General features: G+C 36.8%; 2 protein-coding genes across 5 annotated transcripts in view; one reads left to right on the plus strand and one right to left on the minus strand.

The window, feature by feature from the left end:
* Positions 1 to 1769: 1769 nt before the first annotated feature.
* On the minus strand, positions 1770 to 27287 carry exoc3l2b (exocyst complex component 3-like 2b). Of its 2 annotated transcripts, none has more exons than XM_027148193.2 (13): positions 25876 to 27287; positions 16644 to 17120; positions 16246 to 16469; positions 10818 to 11472; positions 10427 to 10541; positions 9779 to 9889; positions 9231 to 9331; positions 8836 to 8949; positions 8609 to 8744; positions 7865 to 7987; positions 6505 to 6660; positions 4782 to 4903; positions 1770 to 3049 (listed from the first exon to the last, which is right to left on the minus strand). In XM_027148193.2, exons 2-13 carry the CDS (start codon positions 17096 to 17098, stop codon positions 2767 to 2769), a joined length of 2595 nt encoding a protein of 864 aa, XP_027003994.2. In that variant the 5' UTR covers positions 17099 to 17120; positions 25876 to 27287; the 3' UTR covers positions 1770 to 2766. The 2 variants fall into 2 exon arrangements, with proteins under 2 accessions (XP_027003994.2, XP_027003993.2); XM_027148192.2 differs by lacking the exon at positions 25876 to 27287 and adding an exon at positions 20536 to 20693.
* brip1 (BRCA1 interacting helicase 1) overlaps positions 22509 to 27683 on the plus strand; it is a 68123-nt gene continuing 62948 nt past the window's right edge. Inside the window, exons 1-2 of one of the 3 annotated variants that reach the window (XM_027148188.2) lie at positions 22509 to 22815; positions 25192 to 25255. In XM_027148188.2, coding sequence (XP_027003989.2) covers positions 22768 to 22815; positions 25192 to 25255 — 112 coding nt within the window. In that variant the 5' untranslated portion in view covers positions 22509 to 22767. The remainder of the gene's footprint in view (positions 22816 to 25191; positions 25256 to 27683) is intronic. The other 2 variants (XM_047820240.1, XM_027148191.2) reach the window with 2 other exon arrangements.

The following is a 27683-nucleotide window of genomic DNA, read 5'->3' on the forward strand; positions in this document are numbered from 1 at the left end:
CTATACATATATATATTTTTTTACACCAGAAAACTTATATTTAGTTTGCAATCAGTAACAGATAAAATGGCGTAATACAGATTCCTCTAATCTTCCTGTTGCTACATACTGTAGAGGTTGTGTTTAGGAAGGCTATCAGTATAGTGATGCCTATCTACTTCTGTTCAGTTATTTTGTTTCATCACAGCTGTTATATTGCTGTTATTCTTGCTCTAATTTATCACTAGGATTATTTTTTACTACCTTTTCTACCTTTGAGTGTATATCAATAAGCTGTTTGTAACACTGGATCAAGTCTTTCTTATTGTGCACTTCATTCAATTTCATTAAGCACAAATAAATATTACTGCAGTGATATAAGAACCAAATGAGGGCAGTAGTGTACATGACATTTGTTCTAATACTACATTGAAGTGTTGAAAATTTTCTGGTCATTCTCATGTCTTGCGATGATTTTGATTTTGAAGTAAAATTTTGCAATGTATCTGCAATGTCTTAAAAAAAATCTCGACCAGGTTAGTTTAAGTTTGTTTAAACATATTTTGTTTTCATTTTCTCACACTCTTAATACGAAGATGAAATCAAGTCACAAAGGCTGAAAATTTAAAACTCTCCATAGACACCTACAACTCCGTATTCAGATAGAAACACTTTAAGGAGCTTGCAGTCTGACTAATTCTTGTATTTATAACCTTTTGACCATGTTGTTTTTCATCTTTGTATAAAAACATTTCCAGCCTCCACAATACAGCACATTTGACTGAATTATCTTCCCCCTAATGTCCAATATATTATGTTAGTAGACTTATATTCTAGACATATTAAAAGATATAACATTAATATCACTGCCAGTTGACGTGAATAATATTAATTATCTCGTGACCTGTTCCACCTGTCGATGGATGGGATATATTAGGCAGCAAGTGAACAGGACTAGTAGTTTGATGTTCGGAACAATGTTCTGCTGGGAATATGATACTTTGACATGTATGACCTTTCTCAACATTGCTGCAAAACCAAGTACAACCATTCATGATAGAGGCATCCCTATTGACAGTGATAGTGATAATGATGCCTTCCAAACTGAAAAAACAGATTTGAATGAACATCTGTGTGACGTGCAGGACAAACAAGTCTGATCCATGCTGGCTCCACCCGGCAACTTACATGACTTAAAGGATCTGCTGCTAATGTTTTCTGTGGGCTGAAATGCCTCGTCAATGAGAGAGTTCAAAGGCGGATGGCCAGGCAGGGCTGGAAGTCTACCGTAACTCAAATATAAATGTACAGTCATTTATATTTATTCTGTATTTATATTTATATATTATAATTATATATAGATAGTTCGTATGTAAATTATATTTCAGTTATTGTTCACTGACTGAGAGAAATGAAATTTCTTTCCTCTGTCGTGTAAAGCAGAGCTGACAATAAAGATGATTCGGACTCTGACTCATGAGGTGGAATCCTGGTTACAGTTAACTATACATGCACTAAAATGAGACAGATCAAAGTTGTTAAAAATTGACCTAGAATGAGACACATTTTCCCACATGATTGGCTGACTCGCCAACAGGAGTACAGGAGTTCCTGTTAAAGTGGCTGTTGAGTGTGTATTTGTTTTGTGTGTGCTTCATTTTTTAAATCTAATGTATGTCAAAAGTCATTATTCCAACTTTACCAGTAGTCCAGTGGTCATAATATTAGAACTTAACAGATTACTATAACATCTCATGAGTGCTATGTAAAAAAAAAACCCCACAAATATATCAATATATCTTACCCTTTATTTTTATATGATTTGACTAATGTACAGGTTTTCTATGTCCACCAGAAACAAAGCTTAAATCTTTTACATATACAGAGTACCCTACAGCACAATGAGAATGATATTTGATGCCTTTTACATGCTGTTCTTTTATCAACATATACAGACTTGCCAAAAACAAAAAAAAAATCTGTCTTTTCTAAAAATTTAGAATTAAATTTCATAAGCAATGGAATGACAGTGTTGGGGGGAAAAAACTAACAAAAAAAACCAAACAAAAAAAACAAGACACTTGAGAAGGAAAAGTGCTATTTGTTGTTCTGTTAAGCACAAAAAGGCATTAAGATGCCAGTCTTTACACTAACAGTTATTTCTACAAAATAAAGTATGTGGATGTTTTTCTTACTGCATTACTGATTAGGACAAAACATGACATTCCTTGATACAATAAATAACATGTCTTGCATCTGGAACATAAATAGTAGCCCTTGATTTCTTTCTCCAGGCAGATTTGTATATCATCAGAACTAAAATGACTGCAGCATGAAACTACTCATTTAAATACAAGAAAAAAATACCAGATATCCTAGATCATTATGTAGTACCTTAGATCAAGTATGAAATCACCATGAACAAACAACAGTCACATCAGTGCTAGTATGAAAGGCAAATAAGAGACGGTTTCATTCATAAAGACAATTCCACTTGTTTTAAAGTGAGCTGTGTTTTGTGCGAGATTTGATTTGATATGATTTTGTTAAACACCTCTGGTTAAAATTTCAATGCACATGAAAATATTGCAACTAACAAGCTTCTAAAATGGTCCCAGTTTCACCAGTGCTAGCTTAACCCTTTTTACCAGCTATTTATGATACAGAAAAGAAGTCCTTTTTTATGACACAGATGGTTTAAAAATTCCAAACACTTTTTATAACCCAACTCTGGTTTGCATGCTCTACTGTGGAGTCAATAAGACTCATTTGAAAACTGTTACATTGTTACAGCATGTCATCATGGGTCTCCCTGGCTGGGGTTCTCCTGCGCTGACGTCCCCGTAAGCTGTAGAAGAAGGAGGAGGCGGTGAGAGCGATGCGGCTCAAACCTATGTTCAGACAGTGCACCTCAGATGTCACAGGCACTTCTGCAAACAGGGCACGATCTCGTGGCAGCTGTGAGAGGCTGTCACTGTTCTCGATGTCTTTCACAATGTTGAGGATCTCCTGCCTCTCTGCCTGCCGAGTCATTCCCCGGATATTCAGGATTGCAGATACATGCTTCTTCCTATAATGCAAGAACAATATTTACTATATGGTCATTTAATGACACTGTGTGTGTATAGTGTATAAAACCTGGTGATCAATAAAGCTATTCTGATAATATAAGAAGCAGGAAATGCTGCTGCATTTGAATTTATTCATCTTCATTATAGACTTTTATATTTGTTTTGAGAGATGTACATACAGGGCTCAATTGGATTAAATATTTAGGAGATTCAGTAGACAGTGAATACAAGAAGTATCTTCTTTTTCTCAGTACTCTATAAAATAACTGACACTTGTTTTTGGACCCTTCTGTCTCAGAGCGGTTCAGAATATTTTAATATTAAATTACTTTAGTATTATTGCATGATTTGCTTACTTGCTTTTGATACATTTTCAAGAATTAAAAAAAAATTGCCTTCTTGCATAAATGTCGGTATGAACATTTATACTTTTTAACAGTATATACTTTATACATAATATACATTATCATCAATAAATACATGAAACAAATCTAATTGAGGCAAATCAGTTGTTTTAACTGATGTAGACAATAAATATGAATTTGAAGTGAAAAGTAACTTCACGATTTAACATTTGTACTGGTTAAATCCATCAGATTAAAACAGTGTTTTTCAAACACTTCTTTGGTTTACTTATAAAATTCAGTTTTTGTTATTATTTCTAAAACGATATCATGAGTAAAGATCAATATGAAGTTTTGCATTAAGGGAAATAGAAAATAGGGTCTAGTGACTGGCATCTTACTTTGACAATAGGGCAATCCATGTCCATAACTGTCACATCTTATCTTGAGTTTATTCTGATATGTCCGTATTTCTAGGAACATGACTTTAAATGCTATACTTTTCCATCTTGCCAGAAATGCATATGAACCCTGATAAAACTCATAGAGTCGGTTTGAAAGCTGTCCTGGTCCCAAAAAGTAATGCAATGTACTGTATGGAAAACTCTTGCTTCTTTGTAAGCATATGTTTAGAATACTGATGAGTCCAGCAATGTTTTCAATTTGGATGACTTTCCAAATGTTATCCATCAAAAAGCCTTTGGGTTGGTTGGTAGATTTCACAGAGCCAAAATAATCATCACAGCCTGCACAAAAGCTTCCATTTCCGCAATATGAACTGAACGCCAGAAATGCCGATAGCCTTTGGTCATTTCCCCAGATGGTAGGCTTTTGGAGATGGTCACTATTACTAAATAGTCACTGTAGCTTGCAACACATTTCACCAGCATGCATCCAACTCTTTTTTGTCCTATTTTGTTAAATTTTCTGTTAAAAAAACACAATTATTCTCTTCTATGGAAACACTAATGTTATGACTGGAAACATAAAACCATCTTCAACCATAATCCCTGGGAAAATGTACATGTCAGGAAAAAGGGGGATTGTGCACAAATTCCAGTCCTTAGCAATCCTATGGGACTTTTAATCAGGTTAAGTCACAGGCCTTGGCAGGATGCTGGTATTTTTGTAGTTTTGCTTTGTCTTTGTTGCTACTCAGAGATGGACAACTCCTTAGAATTTATGTGAATCTGGGCTAACCAAACAGGCTCTCATAAAAAATAATAATAAAAAAAAAAAATCAGGAAGCCACCAAGGACTTGTTTTCATCAGGCTGAATGGTTATATTCTGCCAAATGACCTGAGATCCCTGAGCACTGGCCCACATCATATCAATGGGGTTGCAAGGCATCTCACTTGATGATCAGGTGGCTCTCTTGACACTTACCGTACATCAGGGAATTCTTGAACTAGGACGCCAACCTCTATTTGTATCGAGGGTGTGTCTTCCAACACGATGATCTCTGATATGTGGGGAATGGCACTGTCTAGCCATGAGGCTGATGACTCCTGTGGAACAAAAAAATAGAACACTGTAAAAATCATACCAGATTCTTAAAATCGTTACATATGAAATTATAATGTCTCTAAGCACTAATTATAAATCCAAGAACATCCATATATTTAATTATGATAACTCCCTTGTACCCAAGAATGTCAAGTAAAATGTCATCAACACTGAGCTGTTTATCGTGAAGAATGAATCAGATGTTCTGAGCACAAGAGCGATCTATTGTTTATCCACAGTCTGGAAAAACATTACCAGTGCTGCAGTACCTGCTTTTGTAACTAAGGTTAAAAATCTGCCGTTTACAGTCAGGTCCATATGTATAGATAATGACACAGTTTTTATAATTATGCCTATTTAATCCAACACATTGGATTTGAAATAATGCAGGATGTTTGACAAGTGCAGACGTTCCAGTTACCACTTAAAAATATTTTCAGAGCCCCTTAAATTTCACAGGCTCAAAAGTTATCAGACAAACTAACATTATAAATATAAGGATTATTTTTAATACTTGGATGCATTTTTTTCATGAAGTCTGAAGCCCATGGACATCACTAAAAGCAAAATTTATCATTTACTTGATATCATTTTTCAGGCCTTTTCTGCATCCACCTTCACCTGCTGCTTGTTTGGTGGTCTTTCTGCTCATTTAGCCTTCAGTGAGATCAGGTGAATGTCTCACCATTGAAAGTCATTCTATTTCTTTACGTTAAGAACCTCTTGGGTTCCTTTCAGTATATGCTTTGGGTCATTATGCATCTTTACGATAAGGCTCAGTTCTACGAAATTTCTGAAAATTCATTTCGTTACTGTCAGGACTTCTGCTTGGAGATTCTCTGCTGGAGCATTAGGGGTGTTTTCTGCTATCTGTATTGTCTTACTCACCTGTTTGTTATTGGGTTAATTATTATGTCTATTTATTTCCTGTATTTTATTTGCTGTAATGCCTAAATGTGTACTGCAATGTTTTTGTTAGCACTTTAATTAAAGCTGAAAGTCTACACTTCAGTAACATCATGATAGCTTCAATTAAAATCCATTGTGTTGGTGTACAAATGCAAAAAAAAAAATTCTATCATTGTCCATATACCTATGGGCCTGATTGTATAAGCTACATTTTTTTCTGACACTCAGCTTGACCTTAGAGGTCTGCCATCGCTTCAAAGTGTCATGGCAGGATGCTCCTCCACAAACAAAGCCATCCTGTTGTCCTCATAGGTGACAAATGGATGTTTTGAGCAGAACAAGGAAAGGCTATGCAGGAGCAGGGAGTGAGAGGGGTCACGGAAATGCCCTTTAAATCGCAGTACACTTTATGGCTATGCATTTCCATGTTTCAGTGTTTGCAGTGTCTCTTATTTGCTCAGAGGAACTGCAATTCTTACACTGAATTTAGATGAGTCATATCTGACCAGTGACAAGACTCAAATGTATACCGTAAATGACACACATTTAGAAATGTGCAGCTCACAAGGAAATGTCTGTTCAAATTTTATTGAATGGGAAGTTCTTGTGTTTTGGAGTAAGTGCCATCATGTCCTGAAATGGTCACATTTTCCACATGACAAGTAAAAACAAAAAGCCCTGGCATGCAACTCACCAACTCTTTAAAGAGTGTTTTAAGGTCCTTGCCCTCTTCGCGAAGGCGGCTAGCCATCCTTTTCCTCATCTTGAGAGAGGTGCAGATAATTCGGCCTCTCATAATGGCACGAAGGTATTCAGTTATCACCCTCCGATGGACTTCTCCTACCAGGACCTGCAATGTTAATGAAATTGAATTAAATTAATAGTTAAATCGAGCAAAGTAAACAGTCATTAATCACCTGTAACCAAAATAATCATAGAAACAATAAGATAAGGTTGACACATGGTGTGATGTTCATTTGCTGATTCCATTATCTGGTTGTTAATTGTACGTATTGTACACACATTGTACCGGCTATATATATGAGCATACTGCACATTTCACCTGTTGATTTCATTATGTTGTTAATTGTATATATTGTACACACATATTGCACTGACTATATGTATGAGCAAATTGCACATTTTCACTTGTCAACTCATTACCTATATGACATGTTGTATAATAATAGAGTGTAATTTCATTAATTCGTACAATAAAATAAAGTGTTTAAAGAAGTTTAGTTCTTTAAAAGTGTTTTCAACTGAGTACAGTGGGCCCTGCTGAGCACTGGTAAATATTTAGATTCTCAAAGGATTTTATTGTATAGCCTCTGTAACATTTATATGTAGATTTACTGTAAAACAAGCACTAACTCTACCTCCTATAATAATAATAATAATAACAATAACAACAACAATAATAATAATAATAATAATAATAATAATAATAATAATAATAATAATAATAATAATAATAATAATAATAATTATTTCAGGTATATTTCACCTAAACAATGTGTAAATCCTTCAATAACTATTTTGCAGCTAGCTAATAAATAGGCTACTAATTTACAGAAGTATCTCATATAGCATAATTTAGTAACAGCTAATAAAACAAACATCTATCAAAAGTTCATGCTTGGCCAAATAATGAGCTAGACTGATGTTACAGTCTGCCATAAGAGTGTGATCAAGTACAATCAGGTGAGGAAATATTAGCTTAGCTTCCAAACAGCTAGCAGTGGCAAACATGAATGAATTTAGCCAGGAACTCTGGTAACTGAAGCTATATATTTGTTTTTCTTTTCTTTTCTTTTCTTTTCTTTTCTTTTCTTTTCTTTCCTATTCTTTTCAACAATACATTCTATTCAAAATGAATTACACTGTGCTCAATACTACAAACATTATCATATAAATGAGGAATATTAATTATGGTATCAGCTTGCCATTTTTGCTGTCAGTGAGATCCTGTACATTTAGCACATTTTTCATTTGTTTTTATAGTGTGGGACATATTTTTGATAAGATTCAAGATTGTTCCGCTGTTTGTGTACCTGGTATGGTGGGCCTTCCATCCTTTTAAACTTCTTGAAGTGTTCCTTGATAAGAGATATGATCTGCTCAAGTGCCTCTGCGTTGCTGAGCCATTTCCTCTTTACCAGTTTATCAAAGTAAGGCTACAATAGAGAATTTGTGTATCAGCTGTGATGAAACAACCAACAAAATAACTTTTCACTTTCACTCATTTGCTTGATAGGCGGGATTTTTTATGTGGAATTCCAGAGAGCTGAAAAGACTTCCTGACAAAACAACAACCCCTAGAATTTCCTTTCTTGGGCAGTCAGGATACATGATGGGACATTGTAGCCCATGACGCCTGGCAGTGCCCAGCTCTACTGTGGTCTCTGTATATACTGTGTGGCATTCGGCCAAAAACATCTTGTTTGGCTGTGTTTGTGAAAACAAGTTATTTTTATGTTTTATCCCTGACCTGTTTGTGAGCCAACATCCCTGAGAACAAACCACAAAGGAAGCGCTGATAAGATATTCTTTATATTCTTGGAACGAGTCATGCAGCTAGCATGGAATCAGTTCATAATGTATGGGTGTGTATGTACTTTTAATAACAAAGTGTTCCTCCAAGAAGCAACTAACTATACAGCAGTTAGTAGCATTAACTTGAAATCCAACGATTGTGTGTAATATTTTGAATGTAATTCAAAGATTGCGCATATGTTTGTTAGTCTATAGAACATTGCTATGTCAAATCTGTATATGTGTGTGAGAGACATACTTACCCTGATGTACTCAAATATGCTATCATTCAGCACTCTCACGCTCAGGTTTACAATCTTGTCCAGGGCTACTTTGGCTCTGCGGCCAGAGTCTTCACTGACAGCAGGATCGCTGTGTATACATCGTTCTACAAAGCTCCTGTTCAAGGACATAATGAACATAATAATGACATAATAACCTAAATAAACAGCAAATAATTTCCCTGGTGTTAGAACTTGTGTCAATGTACCTGAAAGGGGGGCAGCAGTTGGCTAAAGCGATTGTCTTGGCAATGTAACCGTCATTATTTTCCCCAAATGCACTAACATGGTCTTCATGGAACATTTCCACCTTCTTTTGAAAGCTGTGGCAATAAAAGACACAAATAGCTATGATGATGTTTACAATTGGACTACAGTTCAGGAGTAAAACATTGCACAATAGTTGTTGTTTTTTTAATTGAAGACCATTCAGGGATATAAACAGAAATCTATATACAGAAATGTAGAAAAAAGTGAAAAGTGCATGTATCCTGTGACGAACACCAATCAAATACACAAAGTAAAATGAACAGAACTTTGAAATTAAGTTTTATCAGTCTCCAGGTCTGACTAAAGAAAGAAGACTCGAGAAGAATTTTCTTACCTGTACAGAAAATCTGCAAGGCCATTAAGACTGCACTGTGCTACTCGTGAGGCTAGACCACGGTTTATTGCAGCAGATCGATCAAGATCTTCCTGCAGTCTCTGTAAAGAAATACATTCTGGAATAAAAGATCCTGTTCCAGACTGCTAGAATTATAAGTATTATACAGTATTGTATATGCTAGAGCTACATGTATGAACACATTCAGGTTTAGCAGAATATGAAAATTCTTTCTTCAAGCATTTTGTGCAAAATCCAGTTGAAAAGGTAATTTTCATAGATGAAGCTGAGAAGACAATTATTTATTAAATATAAAGCCAGTGGACCACTACTTAAAACTTGGCTCATTCAGAATTTGATTTTAAAAGCTTGGTATATTCGAAGAAAAGATGAGTACAGATATACTGGCAATGTGAAGGTCACATGGTTACTTCCCAATGCAATAAGCAAAAACCTTTGTGGCTACAAGAGGCAAAAGAAGAGCCTGGGATGTGTTCATTTATTTTGGCAACAATACATACTTCAGAAATTGCATTTATGCTGCTAACCTTAATAACTGCATTAGCGAGTGGGATCTGATATTCCTCAACATGCAACATTTCTGTCCATCTCTTTTCTTCCTCATCCAACACCTGAGACAGCTCAGTGGTTACTTTTCCCTGTAATACAATAGCTAGTTAAATACATTAATATTATAAACAAATGTATAGGTGATATTGTGTGTAATTGTAAATCAGTCTAACACAAGAACTGGATAATAATATCTTGAATACACTCTTTATTTGTGTGTATGTGTGAGATAGTATCTTTGAGGTAAACAATGACTTATAAATAACAATATCAAGTACACTAGAACATTATAAATAACCGTTCTTGCTAGGACGTGGCTGTGGAATATTTTGTCTACAGTCTGACACACATGGACTGTATCACACCTGCATTGACTCTCATTCAAGTAGCCTAATTAGGAAAAGCCTTTTTGTAATACTGACTCCTATTGTATGTTGTTCATTGTGAACAGGAAAACTTTAACTTGACCCTGAAATGCAACACTCTAATTGGCTGTGAAGGTCGCAATGACCAGTCAACCTCTGAACTGAACAGGACGTGCCGTAGATGCACCCTTTTCCGTCCACTGGGATGATGGACTTTGCACCTTGGTATCTGGAAAGAGGGAAACACATTTTCTTTCTTACCCTGACATAGTTGAGGCAGTCCAGCTCAAGCTTGTCCACCATCTCTGCTGAGAGCAGTGGGCTGAGATGAGAGCGGTTGATCGGAGATGTTATGCTTACTGTTCCAATAACGTCCCTAAACCAACAACCAGAAGAGTTACTCAGAGATTTTGGACAGCAATTTTGAGGACACAGACATTTAGACATAGATTTAGACATAGGCGTAGATACCTGTTTACAGACTCTTATCAGCAAGAGATTATCATTAATGCTATTTACTAAAATTCCTGCTGTACAATGGGTTTCACAAAAAGTGGCCCAGGAAATATAATTTAACCCTCATGACACCCTGACAAAAAATGAAAACAGTTGGCCAAGACATCTACAGCAGCTAACCAAAACTTTTATTTACCTGTCGTATATGTTGTAGAGCCAATCTAGAAGGGAGTATATGTCAGTAATTTGCAGTTCTCCATTAGTGATAATCTGTAACCGGCATGTGATGGCCTGATGGTAGCTATGTACATACACCTGAAAGGCATTATAATCTTCTGGATACACAGACACAACATTTCGGCGGGCTGCTCCCAGATCCTCGACCATACGAATTCGCAGTTTGTTGAGGTATGCTGCCAGCTCACCTGGCAGGACCATTTCAGGCTTGGGCAAATTCTCATTAGCAGCCTCAACCACAGCCTCCTTCCATCGCTTTTTCAACTCCCTGGGCCGTGCTCCCCCGGGAACAGTGCACTCATTTGTGGTCCAGTCCTGATCAGCCTCTTCTTCCTGTTGGAGGACCTGTACAACCAGGCCTAAATTAGGCCCAGCAGTGGGTGAGTGCAAGGCTTCCCGAACCACATCCCACAGCTCTTTTTGCAGGGCCTCATACAGTAGCTCCACATCCTTAGCCTTTCTCCGACTGCTATCTTTGCTGCTGGGGCTGGTGACATCTTCTGCACCCCCTGGTTGTGTGGTGGACACCTCCTTGCACTCCTGTTCTAGCTCTAGTATGTGGGTATCTGCCAGCAACAAGTCTCGCTTGGTCACCAGCTGCAGGATCTCCAACACTGTGAAAATGGATAAAGGGACAGAAAACATGAGATAGATGGGGATTTATATAGTACATAACAGGATTCTGTGTGAAAACAGTGTTTTCAGGCATGAAATAAGAGCTGAGAATATACACTTAGTGGGCAACTTATATATGAATTATATATATTATATTATATTATATATTTAAATTCCTCTGCTTTTATCATCCTTGTTCATGGCTTTGTTCCAAAAGACCTGTTTGTGGTTATTACATTCTGGCATACCATAACCACTCCTGTTCACTAAAAATTATTTCTCAGCTGAAACACACCCTACCAGACTATTACCAGAGCATTTGAGTGGATTTCTTTCTGTCCCTTAAGGAAATGACCTTCAAGATGCAGACAGCTTTTTGGCTTATCCAACGTATTTTCTGCCCTCATTCTTTCTTCAAATTTTATTATGATAGTTAGAACATAACATCTTAAAAGTCCAGTTTGGCAGACTACTGCTTGTTGATACTACATCTGTTAATGTGATCTCACTAATCCGTCTGATGTGGTCAAGTGAATACTTTTTCATTTGTAATAAAATTAGTGATGAAGTAGACCGGGTCTCTGTAAGATCAGTGTTCACACCCATTACATCATTCCTGATCCTCTCATAGACTAGTTAATTTCCTTAATCTAGCTCAAGCAATATGTACTGACTGGTGATGACAGCATCTGACACAGTCATTAACGTTTGACTTGGTGAAATAATTAAAATATGTTCTAGATAAGGCCCTTCAGGAACAGTCAATAATCAGAGCAGCTTCCAGGATATACAGATGTACACTAAATGCACACAAGACCATGAGAACTCTAGTTTAATATTAATGGAGTCATAGAAGGAGGTAAATGACCTCAAGCAGCCCACTAGGGTGTCTGCTATATGTGTATGAATGCCCTGTGGTAAGCCTAATATGATATATCATGTACCAGACTTTCCATTGCTCCTGCTGTACTGCTAATATAAATTCTGCTCAGACAAATGGGGCCCTCTGATTTTTAGCATCTTTAAGCAGAATAATTTCACTCCTTGCTTCAAAGTACCCAGGGATCCTTGTATGGAAAGACAGGATTTTGATTATGTGTTCTTATTCATAGAACTCTTTCAAATAAGCATTTCTAAATAAATGTCACTGACCACCTCGGAAAAGTTATTGTCATACAATAGATGCTGAATTCGTTTCCTAAAAAAACCTTTTCTTTAGAGTAGAGGATGCTGGGGAGCTCAGTTGGCGCCCAGCTTATCCGTCCCTGTCCCATTTGAGGAAACAGTGTCAAACCATTCCACCACACGCTGTAACTACTCCAGCACCACTACTGCAAATCATAATGACTGGAGCTGATTTGCCAACCCATCGGAAGGAGGTCTAAATATATAAGACAATGCTGACAGTCCTACTGCTATCACACAGGAGGAGGGCAGGGAAAATAAGTGTGCTCCCTGTTCTTGTGTAAGAAAGTAGGAGCCACTTCCTCTGGTAAACCCATCCGGGCTAAAGTCCTCCACCCAAGGACAAAATCGTCACTGAGGGGGTGGGGTAGTTTAATAAATGAGCACTTTGGAAAAAAAAAAAAAAACATTCTAGAAATATCAACCAACTCTAAGCAGAAAACTGTAAAATATTTCCTTGAAACGACATTGAGGATCAATTGCCAGATGTCAAGAGAGATCTTCGGTTATCCTGGACTTATTAAAATGTGGAAGACTTCCAAAATGGGGGTGAGTCTGAGTTCTGTAATTCAGAAGAACACTATGTCTTTGTTCGCAAAGGCACTTGCTCTCTGTACCTGCTACAAAAGAGCATGTATGTATTTTTCTGCTATGATATATGCTGCTTTAATGTAAAAAAAAAAAACAGTAATGGAAATGTTACTACAAATTCATAAACAAATAGTATTTTATTTATAGAGTGTGACCAAAGTAATGAGTTAGCAGGATATCAACTTACATAGGTCAAGCACCTGCGTAGTCCATGCCTCTTGCCTATTCATTTATTCAGTGGCCAAAGTTATAGGACATCACCCCATTAATCCCATCAGCCACAAATTATACATGTTCACTGTATATTCACAGATTAATCCGCTGTCATGGCTCAAAGAGGCCTTAGAAAAAAAGAAATCTGAGACTCCTACTATTTTTTTAACTCTGTCTTCCCACCTCCATTACAGGAATATGCAGGGTGGATAAATATTTTTCTTAAAAAGTGAGCAGGGGAGTGTTTTCTCATTGCTCCCCCATTCTCAAAAGCCCCACTGGCACAGCTGGATCAGACCTGCTTGGCTGTAGTGTCTAGTGTCCTTGGGCGAGACTGAGCCTGTCAGAATACCAGTGGAGCTTAAGCTCTTGTGTAGATTCAGCCATTTGGACATGGACTGGCTATGGGATTAAGTGCACATTAGCCCCTCCTGTCACTGGAAAACTTTTGGCTTGAACTTGAACACAGATCGGGACACACTGGAATTGCTCCATGCGCCAATTACTTGTACATGTACAACGTCCAATAAGTCTACATGTACCCCACCTTACACTATGTTACCCTTGTTACATCCATCAATTATTTAATTTCTGATAATTGGAAGTGATTTAAATGTGTATGAAAGCTTAACTTAGTAATGTGATTTTTGTCCTCTTAAGCATGAGGTAGGTGACTGCCAGTGGGGTGTAACCAGTCACGCTATCACACACTTATGAATATATTGGTTACCAAAGTTGTGCTTTGACACTGTTCCCATGGCAGCCACTGATGTATGGCTCAAAGCTGCAGTTATAGTTTTATGGTTGATAGCCATTGGCTGTAATTAGATGATGTCTGGAAATCATTTACTACTCTCTGGTGGAACCACCTCGATAAATAGTCTACTTATCAAATGTATTTAACCAGAGCCCATCCCACTGAATGAGGACAGCTGGGTACTGGTGCTCTAATAAAGACATTGCCTTGTCTTGTGTTCTCAATAAAACAACACTGGTTTCAAACAGAAAAGAGAAAACATACAAATAATCTCCAAACAGCTGTCAGCAAATAGAAAACTTGGAGCTGCTGTTTATGTTTTACGTATTTTTTGTTTTTTGGCTAATTTCACGTGAGAAGGTAATGGCCTTTTCCTTTCTCCTTTATACTGTACAATTAACTCATGCTGAAATGATATCTTTGGGAGAACTAAACAAGGAGATTAATGCAAGTATTCTCCATTTTGGTCCAATTTTGATGTTTGGTAAAAACAATTGTTCATTAAAAAAACTGATTTTAAGGTAAAAAAAAAACATATAAAGGGACTAGAACTTCTAATCATATTATTGGTTAATATTGTTAATAGCATTAAGGTAAGTGGTAAGACACCTGTTAGTAATATTCGAGACAAAGTGGATTATAATATAATAATAATAATAATAATTAATAATAATAATACATTATAATGTACAAATATGCTTCATTAATAAAACATGTCAAGTCTACATTTCTTGTTACAAAAATACCAGAAATGCTCTGAGAATCACTTTCCACAAACCCACGGAGGAATGTGCTGCCACTTGAGAAGATCCGACGTTTTTTTATAACATAAGACTTAGTACTCTCTCAAGCTTTATAAAGCTACAAATGACTAACAAATTTATGTGTACATTATATTGTACATTTGACCAATACTCCATTAAAACCTGATGGAGTTTAAAGAGGCCAATGATCTGTTTAGCACATTGTGGTGTTCAGAACTCTTAAAGGTTTGGAAAACAGCATGATTGGGCAATAGAAGGTCAATAGAAAGTTTTCACATCAACATAATGTGACTAAACATACAAATAAAAGGGCATTTTGTGCTGTGTCAGCTGGGGAATGGAAAGCAGCAGCTTCAGCTTGTCACCCTCCCCACACTGCAAAAGATAGCTGAGGCTTGAGAGTTCCCCTTTACACAAATTCCTCTTTCCTTTACAGTGTTCATACTTCATTTACAGGGAACATTTTTCAAAGCTTTTGATCTTGACAGAACATTCTGTGCTTTTTGGAGATATGGAAAGGTGATATTGCCATGGTATGGTTCAGTGGCAGGATAAGTGATTAAGCTTTGGTAGATATTGGCACAGGAAATGCTTTGATTAAGACTTGGAATGCATGTCACCACTATCTGCTCTCAGTCAACAGCTATTTAAATGTCCCCTTCAGCAAAGAATACAGGAACACTGTACTCAACAAACATGTTTAATCGATTTTTAAGAATGTCACACTTATTTTAAAGTTCTTATTGAAAAAGTTGGAGTAGTTGACCATGGTAATTCTATAAGTGGTTGCATCCTCATTCTATGTAATGTACAGTAGGTATCCTCATTCTATGTAATGTACAGTAGGTAATGTTCACTATACAATTAATAAAATAATTCAATTGTTTCATGGGCCATGACCATTCTGCAGCTTGCCCAAACAAGCACTCCGAAAGTCTGTTATCTGATATTATTTTGCAAAACTGAACAAAAACCTGCCAACAGTGTACTGTAGGCATGCAGGTCCAGCTAAGCAGTTAATGCCTTTATTTTTTGCTGCCTCCCTCTATAAGTGAACTTTGTAAATCAACCATGCATGTGCTCACAAATAACTATTTAGATCAATTAATTTAGTAATAATAATTAGTAGGTGTTTCTTTCTTCACTCTTTAGTTACCACTTTATCGTTGCTAGACATGCATTTCTGGAGTGTATCTTAGTTATAAGAAGCAATATACCTAATCGGTTCCCATTATTTTCTTACAATAAGCACATCTGCTTACCTGAGAGAGGTTCTCTGGGTTTGACTACTGGGACTTCCTCTACAGGCTCTTCTTCAGGGCCAGGCGATGCTGAGCGGTCAACCAGAGACTCCCTCTTCTTGCCCCTGCCCACAATCTTCAAGAGGGACAGTTTGCGACTGGTTGAATCGGCATCACTCTCTGAGCACAGGTCTCCATTGGGCAAGCTTTCTTTACGAAGGCTCTCTCTGCATCTTCCTGCCATCCTGTGAAGAAGAAGGAAAAAGATCATAATGTGAAGCATGCTGGTTTACCATTCCATAAACTTATAAAAAGCTCTCAACATCAGTGACTGTCCTAAAATGTCAAGAACCTGATCACACTTTACAAAACAGAATTAAGTTTTAATGCAGACTATTTGATTATTGCTCAACCTTTACCTCAGAAGACTTCCCTCTGAACTCCGTCGGCCCTTCTTCTTTTTCTCCATGGGTGAGGGCATACCAATGGAGCCCTGTGGAGAAGGGGTGGGGCTGCCCTTACTCCTGCCTGAAATGCGCAGACCTTTGCCTAGCTTGCCCAGGGTCTTGAGTGGTGACACGCCTTTGATGCGATCAAGTGTCCCTTTAATAGATCCACCTTTTCCTGAGCCCCCACGCCTCACTTCATTGGCCTCATTCTCATCTTCCTCATCCTCAAATGGGTTACGGTCCCGGGGAGCACCCCCATCCAAGAGCGAGCCACCATTGTGCCTGGGCCATTCCTCATCTAAGCCGTTTTCCCCAAACGGGTTGTGGTTCAGGCTCATCTTGCGGAGAATCAGCTCACTGTGAGTGTTCTCTAAATTTCCCTTGGCCCCCTTCAGCCGAGCTGGGAGATTCTTAAGAACGGGCATGCTTCGGCCTGGAGATTAAACGCTGAAGAAAAACAGAAGACAATCAATAATTAGACAGACATGTCTCTGCTCTTTCTTAACATAACTGAGCTACAGATATCACATGCCCATCTTGTTTAAATGAAACATTTTTTGTTCAGTTGTCTAAGGCAATTAACTATGACCCCAAGCCACTTCCTTTACAATGGTGAAATTCGGCGAGATAAGACTGATCTGTTCCAACACTATTTTATGATGTGATAATGATTTTAATCCAAACTGCCCTTCATCATACTGACTCTGCTTTATAGCTATAATATATTAACCAGTTCTGACTGCACAGGGATTGTTCATAAGTATAGTCTGAAGGCTGAACAGTGCACTTTCTTGAATATGTGTTGAAAACACAGTGTATTGAATGTGTATTGACTTGACGATGTATAGTGAAAATATCTCACATAGTTTGTGATAGAATTTCTCCAGACATCCTGTTAAACTTCCATAATAGTACTTGTATAATTAAAGCCAGTGATGAAGGAGATGGGAACAGTGCTGAATCACTTCCTGCTGGTTCATTTGTATATTTGTGTATGAGCATATGGGAGAAGAGGTTTGCATCAGGCAGATGAAAATCTTTTTAAGCTTGAAGTAATTTGCCAATTCTTAGCTATTACTGTATGTGTACTCATGAGTGTACTGTTAATATAAACGCTTGGATTAAATTAATGGCTACAGTGTGAAATCATTAGTGAGTCCTATTGTTAGTAGCTTCTTAAATATAATAATAATGCACATATGATTTTTTCCATACAATGTCCAAGGATAATCTGACATCAGACCTATGGGGAGAGTTGATGAATATGGCAATAAGGGCAATGGGACCTTTAGTAATCGACTAATTACTAACTTTTAGTTTGACTGACTAATATTTAACCTTTTGGTCAATGAACCCATTTGTCTTGTATCAAACAAGGACAGAAGAGGAAGTTATGCATCAGCTACAGTCATGAATATATATGGTACAAAGGATTTATAGTAATTAGTAAACGTCCCTTGTGCAGTTCAGTTTCTGTATACCTAAGTAATTTGTAGCAGTTTGGTATAATTAGAATAAAGCATATTCTTTTGCAATAGTTAAGAGGGAAGTGGGTGCAGCTGCCTTGTTGAAAATAGGGAAATGGAAAAAAAAAATTATCTACAACACCAAAATATTAAACACAATAAAAAATAATAATAATTAAAAAACAAAAACAAATGCAAAATTCATGTTGACAGTTTACAGAATGTGACCAAAAGGATTTACACTGCTTGATTTTAAACGTGTACTGGTTTACAATGCTTTATGGATTAAAGTTGTGAGCTACACATTTACAGGATTCAGCAGAGTCTTGCTCAAGTGCTCAGCAGGGGTAAATGCTGGTATTTGAACTCATAGCCTTCCAATCAGTAGTCCACCATCTTAACTACTAAACTAACACCATCCTGTAAACATATACCTGTACAATTCATATACAACACATCAAGTCATGTTTTATAATTCTAAACTTTATACCACAGCCCCTCTGGAATGCCAGGATAGAGTGAGATATAAAGGATATACGACCCTTCCTAGGCTAAGTCTATTTCTCGTATTGCACAGGTAGCAGATTACATCCTGCAAGAAAACAAGATGCCACTGCTATTAGGAAAGGCTAACAATAAAGCCATTCAGATGAAAGCCGTGTAATGAATAACATCAGTTACTTTTTATTGTATAATGGTATAGAATTGTTTTTTTATGTACTGCAATGTAATAATGAAGAATCACTTTCATAACACCTTACATTTTGACTTGATGCTTTAAATTTAAATCTAAGCAGTACATCAGTGTCCTGTAACACAGTATCAGAGCTCTGGTCATTGCACACTTTTGTGGGACATACACATTTCTTATTTCTTATTTATTATTAACTCAATAAATCAGTTGGCTAAATGTCACAGCAACACAAAAGAATGTCTAATTAAAAACAAAGCAGTAATCTTATATGAGTCTAAAAAATGCAGAACATATATGCAGGTATTAGTTCTATTGAACTAATAACAAGGCATCAGCCACAAAAATAAGATATAATGCTAAAGTAAAGATAGTAAAAATGATCTTTAGCAATAAATGTCTGGATATTTTCTTCTAAAATAATGAGTAGAGCAATCCAGTGTCAAGCATGTCACTCCAGGAACTCAGGACCTACCAGTAAATGACTTTCGCTGAGGGAAGGTTTAAATGCACCCAAGACCAGGCACATGTCCAGTACAAGTTCCAGTAATGGCTATTCAGTTCATTTTAATATCAAATATATTAAAAAACACACTTGGCTCATATATGCCATGGCACAATTGACTCCTGTTCAGCTCTGTAAGACCCTGATAGCGCACTTCACTAAAGATAATTTCCTTGTTCCCAACTAAGTTTGCATAGCACTAATTTCTTTAAAAAAATTTGTTTTAGTGCAATGGCTGCCAATGTATTACAGAAAAATCCTACAAAGTTTAATGAGTACATGCATGTTGAATAACAGACTTGGATAAGTCTGAGAGATAATTCAACTTTGCTTACAGTCTTAACACTGGAATATGACCTGCCATAAATGTGATTTTTCATGACGCATTATAAGATTATTGTAGAGGTAAATCTTTAACCCTAGTAGATCAATGTCTAAATGTCATAAGAAAATGCAACAGCCTCTTTCTTTTTTATGACAAGGGAACAAAAAATGTTTGTGTAAGCTCATTCAAATATAGATTCCAAGAACAATGTTAGAGTCTAGTTCTGATCTAGGGTCAGATTCTAATGAACTGCGAACAGATTCCAACAAACTGCAAACAGATTCTAACTAACTGCTAGCTCTGATCTAGGGTCAGATTCTAACTAAATGCTAACTGCCACAAGAATCTGAATAATAACGCAAATGGGAAACTTCCCACCCAGGTCATGAGGTTTTCAAAACAAACCTACAGAAAGGGTATAAGGGTATAACTTTTTTTATGAATCTTCTTAAGACAAGCATAACTGGAGACTGAATACTAGCTGTGTTAAAGGGCAAGAACACTGACCTTGGCTGTACTTGAAAACTGCTGAGCAATCAAATTCTGGTGTCATTTTTTTCGAAACATTATTACATTACTTTAAATGAATCAATTAAACTTAAACCCAGTTTAGGAATCAATTACACTGTCAATTTACTGAAGATTATATATACAGATGGATCTTTTTAGAGTTTGAAAAAATCTTCACACCACTGAAATGGTTTTCTTCCAGTAATACAGCAACAATACTGATGTATATAATGATTCATTTGTTTTATTTTACCCAAGTTCATTAAGCCTGCCCTGACTCACTAATTAAGAAAATAGATGTTTCTTTATAAATAGAAACTAGAAGTTTCATTATAGGAAAACTAGAATTTAAATTGTATACTTACACAATCCATGTTGTTCTTTTTCCATGAGAGAAACGTGAAAAACTACAATCCACAAGTATCATGCAGGGGTTTTAAGTGCCTGCCGCAAAATGCAAGGCACTCCGTCAAACCACTGGTTTTTATTTCGGTCAGCTGATCCGATTCCTTCGGACTGATCCGGTTCTTTCTAAAGGATCTGATTCTTTCGACCAACTCGTTCAAACGACTCGAACCTATCGAGTTTTGTTTTTCTCGATTCCCAAGCAGATATGGACATCAAGTCATTCACATTTACTGAGAGAAAAAGACCTACACGCAGGGAACGACAATGCTGACACACTGACTAATGCTCCTGTGTTTTAAAGACTAACTTTAATTCGTTACCTTTCGCGAGTCGATTCATCACATTATCATGAAAGAGTCGTTCGACATTACAGAGTTTTTGTGGGCTGACAGGACAAGATTAACTAAATCTAAACTATCTTAATCTTCTTCATATATTCACTAAGAAAGAATTCAGAGATACATTTCTGAAATTTAAGAGAAAACTTTATATCATATTATTAAATAGTGTGACTTACCCTTAGGAAAAGATCTGTTTGCTAATTTAGGATTAGCACTTAAAATAGTAAAATAAACATAATTTATTTGTATCATGGCATGAAATCAAATTTCAATAACAGTACCTGAATAAAATCTACTCCAAAATCATCATTAATATATTCCTATGTTGTTTAAATACACTATACTAAATAAAATGAACTAACTAAATGTTGTTAAAACTCTGGCCTTTGTGACAGTCTATATTTATTTCTTACAGCAATAACAACAATAAGAATCTTCAGTATTTTCCTAATGTATTAACCAGTCTTTTCTGAAATTCAGTAACGAACAGATTAATTAAAATTGCATTAGAAAAACACTACTAAAAGAAATTTTTCACATAACTTTACAGTTACATAAATTTAATCCAATCTTCAAATTGTTATGGATCACAAAAAAAAAAAAAAGAAATCTGCTATGATTCTTGAAGCCGTGTTGCCAATCAGGTGGTTTTGTTTTCATCCTAATAAAGCATAAAGGGGTCAGGATGGCACAGACTGACCCACCCTGTAATGTTCTATTGCCACAACAAAGGACCCTGTGTGATTGTAATTTTTTGGAATCTGTGACTCCTCACACCTATTACTGTCTTCAATGTTTATAGTGTTGTTTTTGCCATGTGACAGTCAGTCTGGATGTGTGCCCGTAGGAAGTCAGACTGTGCATCCACTGGTCACAAAACACAATAGAGATTACTGTGCAGTGCGTCACAACAGCTTCATTTCAATCACATTAGCCTAAAAAATGACTTTGTTTTGTGACCACAGTGGAGGAGTATGTGTGTTTCTCCAAACATTCGCTTCCCTTAGAATCATGGCAGCCAATATGAGTATGAGGAAAATGACTTTTCCTTTTGTGATAGGATAAACACTTGAAGAAAGCTCAGCTACGGATTTATAAACAATGGATGGACTCAAATGGCTGCCTTCTCTGGTCTCATAGGAGACAGAGGTCAATTTTCTTTCCTAGAGAAAATAGTTTAACTCATTTTTATAGAGTGAAATTAAGTGTTCAGCAACTGAAGTCATAAAGTAACTTTTTAGCATTCAATTCTGCCTGAGTGGACTGTTAAATTTTATGTCGGCCCTCAATTTGATCTTTAACTTTTCTCCTCAGGGAAAAATTTAGATTATGTGTTTATGTACTGATTAACTAGTGTTTGCTGAGCTTACACAAAGAAAACCTGTGCGCTCATGTTTCCATATGCCATGTGCCTTAAATAGTAATTCTTATGCATCAAAGAGATTATTAGGAGTCACAAGATCTCGTGCAATGGTTATTACCATTTGAATTTTCCCAACTCAGGGTTAGAGCCCATGATAAACCGCAGCTCTTCTGTCACATGTCTCTTACTTGATAATAAATTACAAACCTAAAACTGCCTCTATCAGGGTGGAAACAGAGTGAGGGCATCACACTCGTGTTCCTGTTGCCTGTCATGGTGTAAAAAAAACAGCGCCAGAGAACTGGAGCTGGTGTCATATCTAAAACTAGAAGGCGATAAAGATATGGAATTGCGCAGTAAATGCCTGAAGAGGAGTCTATTATTTCAGGAAAGAACACTGCATAACAATACAATTTTTCATTGTTATGTGCACTTAGGGTTCTCGCGTCCTTTCCCTCTTGCTGGAAGTGAAGGTCACCTTGGCAATGCCTCAAAATATTTTCCAGTACTTTGCTGAACAGGAGAGCATGCTGGTGTGTATTTGATTTACATAGCTAGACTTCAGTTTGTTTATAATGATTTATAATGATTTATTTCATTTATTTTACATTTTGTTCATACTTCCTGAGTTAGTAGATAGTAGTCGATACACCTAAGAAATTGAGGAAGCAGCTGGGTAAGTGTCTTAACTGTGTTGAAAAAAAAGTTAAAAAATTTAAAGTGTTGGGTAAATCATTACTGATGAGCTACAGTCCATCTTTGGGTATCTTTGGTCTGTTAGAATAAAACACAGCAAAGCAGGGCAAAATGGTAAGAGTTTTAAATCCTACACTGTACATGACATTATTTATTATTTTTTTTATTTGCATTTTACTGCATTATGAACTATTTTCTATTCTTCCACCAGTGTTTGTGTATATGTTAGCGTAGTTTACTAGAAACAATATTCTTTGAAGCTCAAGGTGTTATTCTGGCATACTGACTGTTTAACCTCTGCAAGGTCTATGTTTTGTATTCAAATGAAAGAAAATGACAAAATAAGAAATTACTGTACATATGAAAATGAAATATAGCACATATTCAAATTTCACATAAAATATACTTTCTTTTATATCTCTGACAACGCTATGATTTTAAGACATACATTTTGACCCTATAAGCATTCATTCATTCATTTTCTACCGCTTATCCGAACTTTCGGGTCACGGGGAGCCTGTGCCTAGCTCAGGCGTCATAGGGCATGAAGGCAGGATACACCCTAGACGGAGTGCCAACCCATCGCAGGGCACATACACTCTCTCATTCACTCACACATTCACACACTACGAACAATTTTCCAGAGATGCCAATCAACCTACCATGCATGTCTTTGGACCGGGGGAGGAAACCGGACTACCCGGAGGAAACCTCCGAGGCACGGGGAGAACATGCAAACTCTACACACACAAGGCGGAGGCGGGAATCGAACCCCCATCCCTGGAGGTGTGAGGCAAATGTGCTAACCACTAAGCCACCGTGCACCCCTCCTAAATAAGCAGACAGCAATATTTTACTTTTCACATGCATTTACTGGAATGTACATAACATATACTGTACATAACCTTAACTAATGTTGGCAAAAATTTAGACACAAGCACTTTTAAGCTCTTTATGTCACAGTGGTATGTTAGATAGTTCTGTGGTCTGATCAGCATGAATAATACAATAAAATGTATCACTCTCTGTTGCTGTGGAAATGAAAACATGTCCTCGTGTGATGTTGTAATTATGCAAGTGTGTAAGGTGGACAGCACGGGATGCTTCAGTCATGGCCTGTTTAAATCCCTTCTCTGAGCCAAAGGAAATGGCCTCTCATCATGCCATCACCCCTTGCTGAAATAAGAGCAATATTACATGCCCTGAGAGCACAAGGCCTGACGGTGAAGAGTAGTTTTGTTCAGCCTGAAGTGATGAGCAGCAGTGCAGGAATAAAAGTGTTATCCTTTATTCATGCTGACTAGAGCTGGTAGCTGTTAGATGCACTTAGAGCATCTGCCATAACTGGAAGGATGAGCACTGGATTGACGTCATGTAGCTGCCCCTTTGGAGTCAAGGGTGCAGGTTATGGATAATTTTTAAATGTTCTAGCGGAAATTGTCACTCAATAAGAACTTAATTTGTGGTTTTGAGGAAGGGGATATTATTACACATCCTTCTGCTTCCCAACAATTCTCATTATGCATGTGTAGTAAGCAGTGATTTTGCTTGGTGGTATATCCTTTCCCCCCCCTCACACATTATTCTGGTAGTTAAATCAATGTTATTAGTTATTATTACTAAAGCTATAAAGATATTACTTTCAGACCATCTCCAACAACAACTCAGAATTTGCTCAGTTATGAGCTGCATAGCAGTTTAATGCCTGGAGCAGTCTTAGATAAATGACGGAGGAAATGTATGTGGTTAGAGATATAATCAGCAATGTAATCTTATTATTAAGATTCTTATCTAAATATTATATGATTTAAAAAGTGTAATCTAATCCATGATGTTTCACTTGGTTTTGTTAAACATCTGTGTAAAATAATCTTTTACTGTTTTAATGGATGCCTAAAAAGAACAAGGCAAATAAAATGCTTCTATACATTCATTGATAATAATCTTTTCAACTAACTGTGATATTTACTGTAGCATCATTGTCATCCTTTATTATCATTCTATTGCATGTCTTCATCTCAGTCATAAATATAACTGTTATAATATTCATAATATTACAGTTTTTTGCATTCAGTAAATCAGTAACAAGATAATACTCTATAATGCAATGAATTTCCAAAATCAAACATTACATAAAACAGAACCTATAATCTAATAAAATTTATTTTTATGTATCCTACACTTTTAAACACTTTTTGAAATGTCCTACATAGGATTTTCGGGGTTTACTCAGTGGAACAACAGACTTGGGGCACATGTGGGGGACACCAGCCCATTGTAAGTCACAATCACACATATATTCACTTATACACGTCTTGTTTGTTTCTATGCTTCACTATAAAAGGTTGTTTGTGAGTGTAAGTATGATATGTGATATATTTGTCTATTTTTCACATATGACTTTTGTAACCACTACATTGTCCACATTATGTGCATGTATGCATCATCATCATAAGCATGATCATGTAAACATGTGGAGATTACATAGCTACAAACGGAGTGTTACAGTATGACTCACCCGATCATAAGGCAAGTTGACTCAGAACATGCAGGACAAGTGTTCAGATCGTCTTTTACAATATAGTTACATTACAGTTAATTCATCTTTTACATTACAGGCTACAAGGAAAATTAACTATCATAAAATGATCATCAATGTCCAGACAGTATTTCAGATGAAATAGCAGCGTACACAAATATCAGTGTGAAAGAAAGCCTTCCTGACATAGTTGAGTTCTTGGTGCCTGAATACATTACACTATTCTATTTCACCAGCACACTAAGTAGCAAAAATTGAATTCAGCTGGAATAGACACAGAATAAAGTTTCACATCTGTCAGTAGTGAAAACCAGTGGCAGAACAATAAGCAGAAAATTTCCCAACGTTTTGCTCTTACCTTATTCAATTGGTGCAGTGGTTTGTGTCTAATAGTCTCAAAGTTGCAACATTCCGGAGCCTTGTATGTATTTTTCTTTGTGTATGTCAGTATACTGTATGTGGTGGTTAATATCAAGTGACGAACTATATGAGTGCATCTGTCCCAAGCGAAGGCAAAGGAGCCTGGGGGTGGCTGTGGTCACTTCCTGAGCTGATGCTTTTTCCTCAGGAAACCGGCCATCCCCTTTCCTTCTTACCAACCATGTCCCCTTCCCTCCACCCCCTCCTCTCTCCCCAGGGTGCTGAAAGCATAGGCACTAATTAGTCTTGAAATACTGGGAAAATTGCATCAAATGGTTTTTAAAGTGCTGCATGTTTTATTATGCAATATTTTCTTTATTTACTGTCTCTCACAAATGGCCCTGATTGATAAGAAAAATCTGTATTAAAGACAATTTACCAACCTAAATGTAATACAGTAGAGGGAAGTAGAGTTGAATGGAGGCAAAGCTGGAGATTGTTTTGGAGTCTTCTGGCCTGTTTCAGACCCCTTTTGTCTGCCCAAGTGTTTGTTGATGCTTGTCCCAAAAGTAAGCCTCCTGTGTCTGAAGGTGCTTTCCCACTGTCCCACTGGCAACATAGGCCTGACATGAGCACTGGCCTACAGTATGACATACTGGTGGGTTAAAATCCAGGGTCACTGGGTGCACCTGCGTTTTTTCTTTACAGGAGGTCTTTTGTTTGTTTTTTCACAGTAAGACTCATTAGTGTATTCGATAGACAGATATATAGATCCTGTGCTCGGGGAGTTATTTTTATTCATGAGCTCATATAAATCGGTATAGTTTTCTGTTTAAAGATTTAGCACAATATGCCATTTTAATTAGAGGCTTTGGTTTGTTTGTTATAATGGCTTAAGACTATGTTGCTTTCACAATTGTGAATACAAACAATAATTCTAAAAATGTGACAGATTCTGAGGAGACACCATTTTGACACAGATAGGCATTATTAATTAATTTCAGTAATATTGCTTGGCATTATTATTATAGAAACCTGGCAGAAATGAGCCATTCATACTATAAAATGGTTCTTCTAGGGTCCATTGGATAGTTATAAGGCTTAGACACCTATTAAATGTTACTTTAATTTCATTTTAAGGTTTCCAGATGAAACCTTGTGTAATATAAATAATGGTATCACAGGGGATAGCATTGCTGTCCAGGATCCCTGGTTCAATCCTAGGTGTGGAACATTGTTTCTCAGCAACCCCAGATTTGAAGCCAACAGAACATCTGTGGAAAGATCTAAAGATGGCAGATCACAGTTGCTCTCCATCCAATGTGAATGAACTTGAATGTATTTGCCAGGAAAATAGGAGAAACAGCCAAAATCTACATGTCCAGAGCTTGTAGAAACTTACCCAAGAAACCTTCATGCTGTAATTGCTGCTAAAGTGTATTTACCAATGTCTGAATAAAGGGTCTGGATATTTGTCACTTTGTCAGTATTGATTATTTTCCTCGGACTATCAGCCAAAGTCTATTTAATCCATGTCAAATTAAATGTATAACACAATAGTGTTTAAATATCGCTGAATACTGTGTATTTGAATACTGTCATAAATAAAGTGCAAATAATAAACTGTTCCAAACTATTTCAATAAATTGTCCCAAATAACAGGGAAACCTGATAGGCATTTGAAGATCATAAATTTACATTTACAAAACAATTCTACTTCAGTAGGGGAATGGTTCAGCTCAGTGTGTAAGGGGTCGGACTAAGGTTGTGAGTTCGAAACCCAGGGCCACCAAGCTGCTGGGCCCC

Source organism: Tachysurus fulvidraco, chromosome 11 (genome assembly GCF_022655615.1).
Source record: "Tachysurus fulvidraco isolate hzauxx_2018 chromosome 11, HZAU_PFXX_2.0, whole genome shotgun sequence".
NCBI lineage: Eukaryota > Metazoa > Chordata > Actinopteri > Siluriformes > Bagridae > Tachysurus > Tachysurus fulvidraco.